This window comes from Eriocheir sinensis, chromosome 64, assembly GCF_024679095.1.
Source record: "Eriocheir sinensis breed Jianghai 21 chromosome 64, ASM2467909v1, whole genome shotgun sequence".
In the NCBI taxonomy this organism is placed as follows: domain Eukaryota; kingdom Metazoa; phylum Arthropoda; class Malacostraca; order Decapoda; family Varunidae; genus Eriocheir; species Eriocheir sinensis.
The window spans coordinates 1,647,831-1,650,330 of NC_066572.1; the positions used below are offsets into that span (position 1 = coordinate 1,647,831).

A 2,500-nucleotide genomic window follows, 5' to 3' on the forward strand; every position below is an offset into this window, starting at 1 on the left:
CACACACACATACACATACATGAAAAGGGGGTATAAGATTTGACACACACACACACAAGCGCACATAAGGAGACACACACACACACATGCACACAGGTCAAAGGTCACAGGTCACACACACAGGTCACAGGTCAAAGGTCACACTCACCAGAAGCTTGGTCACCAGGTCCCGCGAATCGTTGCAGAAGCCCGGTGGAAACTCATATTCAAGTTTCTGAATCTTCTGGTAGATGAAATACTCGCTCCTGCCGGGGAGGAGGAGGAGGAAGAGGAGGAGGAGGAAGAGGAGGAGGAGGAGGAGGAGGAGGAAGAGGAGGAGGAGGAGGAGGGAAGGTAGAGAGAGAGGAAGATTTTTATTAGTATTTCTGTTTACTATTTCAGTGTGTATTTTCATCCCCAGGTCTGCCCATCCCTTCCCAGCCATTCCCCATCCCTTCCCATCCCTTCCCATCCTTTCCCAGCCTTCCCATCCCTTCCCTTCTCTTCCCATCCCTCCCCATCCTTTCCCATCCCTTCCCATCTCTCCCCATTCCTCCCACTACCACCAGGGTCATGAAACTACCCCTGGAAATGCCCACAACTCCTACGAAAGCCTTATCAAATATGTGTTTTTAGGTTCATGGTACAGAGGAAGGGTCACACTACCACCAGGGCCATAAAACTACCCCTGGAAATGCCCACAACACCCACGAAAGCCTTGTCAAATATGTGTTTTTAGGTTCACGGTACAGAGGAAGGGTCACACTACCACCAGGGTCATAAAACTACCCCTGGAAATGCCCACAACACCCACGAAAGCCTTGTCAAATATGCGTTCTTGGGCGGCAAAATATCTCACAACACAACCCACTCTACAATAACACCCAGCATGCCTAGACCCATTCCCCCATCTCTGGCAACCCCCCCCTCCCCCCCCCCCCCTTACTTTGATCTGAAGGGGGGCAGCCCGGACACCATTTGGTAGAGAATACACCCGAGGGCCCAGATGTCCGCCATTGGGCCGCACGGTTTTCCGCTCAGAAGCTCGGGCGAAACGTACTGCGCTGTGCCGACGAAACTGCTCTTGCGGCCGCCTCCTCCTCCTCCTCCTCCTCTGGCCGGCTCCTCTGGTCCTGTGGCGGAGGAGGAGGAGGAGGAGGAGGAGGTGGAGGAGAGGAAGGAGAGAGGGAAAGATGTAAAATTTGAGGATGACACAAAACAAGATATCAATAGCTGACCACCACTACTACTACTACTACTACTACTACTACTACTACTACTACTACTACCACTACTACTACTACTACTACTACTAATATGCTTACCGGTTGCCTCTTCCACTTCCTCGGCGGACAGGATCTTGGCGCAACCGAAGTCTGTAATTTTGATGTGCATTTGTTCGTCAAGCAAGATGTTCTCTGGTTTCAAGTCCCTGCAGGAGGAGGAGGAGGAGGAGGAGGAGGAGGAGGAGGAGGAGGACGAGGAGGAGGAGGAGGAGGAGGAGAGGGAGAGAAGATTAATGGTTGGTTAGTAAGGTTTTATATTTTGTCTGATTTTCCTGTTTTGTTTTTTATCTTCCTCCTCCTCCTCCTCCTCTTCTTCTTCTTCCTCTTCCTCTAATCTTCCTATTCTTCTTCTCTTTCTTTATTCTCTCTCTCTCTCTCTCTCTCTCTCTCTCTCTCTCTCTCTCTCTCTCTCTCTCTCTTCCATCTCCTCTTCCTCCAAATATTTCTTCTTCTTCTTCCTCCTCCTCCTTCTCCTCCTCTTTTTCCTTCTCCTCCTCCTCCTCCTCCTCCTCCTCCTCCTCCTTCTTCTCCTTCTAATCCTCCTTCTGCTCCTCCCCTCCTCCTCCTCCTCCTCCTTCCTTCCTCTTTCTAATCAATTTTACGAAACACAAAACTTTTCAAAATAACTCCTGCATCCCAACCTCCTCCTCCTCTCCTCCTCCTCCTCCTCCTCCTCCTACCTGTGAATGATGCTTAGGGAGTGCAGGTGTTCCAGGGCGCGCACCATCTCGGCAGCGTAGAAGCGGGCACCCTCGCGGTCAAAATTGCCAACCCGCTGAATGAGGTTGAGAAGCTCGCCATTTTTGCAATAGGTCATCACGAAATCTGGTGGCGGTGGTGGTGGTGGTGGTGGTGGTTAAGGAAGGCTTGGTTGTGTGGTTGACTAGGTTAGGTTAGGTTAGGTTTGCATACAACTCCCATGAAAGCCTTGTCAAATGTGCTGTTTTAGGTTCATGGTACAGAGGAAGGGTCACACTACCACCAGGGTCATGAAACTACCCCTGGAAATACCCACAACACCCACGAAAGCCTTATCAAATATGTGTTTCTAAGCTTCACGGTACAGAGGCAGGGTCACACTACCACCAGGGCCATAAAACTACCCCTGGAAATGCCCACAACACCCACGAAAGCCTTGTCAAATATGTGTTTCTTAGCTTAACGGTACAGAGGAAGGGTCACACTACCACCAGGGCCATAAAACTACTCCTGGAAATGCCCACAACACCCACGAA

The 2,500-nt window shown here is 50.6% G+C and overlaps 1 protein-coding gene across 2 annotated transcripts in view; it reads right to left on the reverse strand.

Annotated features, from left to right (window-relative positions):
* The window catches only part of LOC126987187 (3-phosphoinositide-dependent protein kinase 1-like), a 13,946-nt gene that overhangs the window by 3,840 nt on the left and 7,606 nt on the right, over positions 1–2,500 (reverse strand). For both annotated transcript variants that reach the window (XM_050843992.1, XM_050843991.1), the window contains 4 exons: positions 1,946–2,090; positions 1,305–1,411; positions 926–1,112; positions 149–245 (listed from right to left, as the gene is read on the reverse strand). In XM_050843992.1, the coding sequence (XP_050699949.1) occupies positions 149–245; positions 926–1,112; positions 1,305–1,411; positions 1,946–2,090 (536 nt within the window). The remainder of the gene's footprint in view (positions 1–148; positions 246–925; positions 1,113–1,304; positions 1,412–1,945; positions 2,091–2,500) is intronic.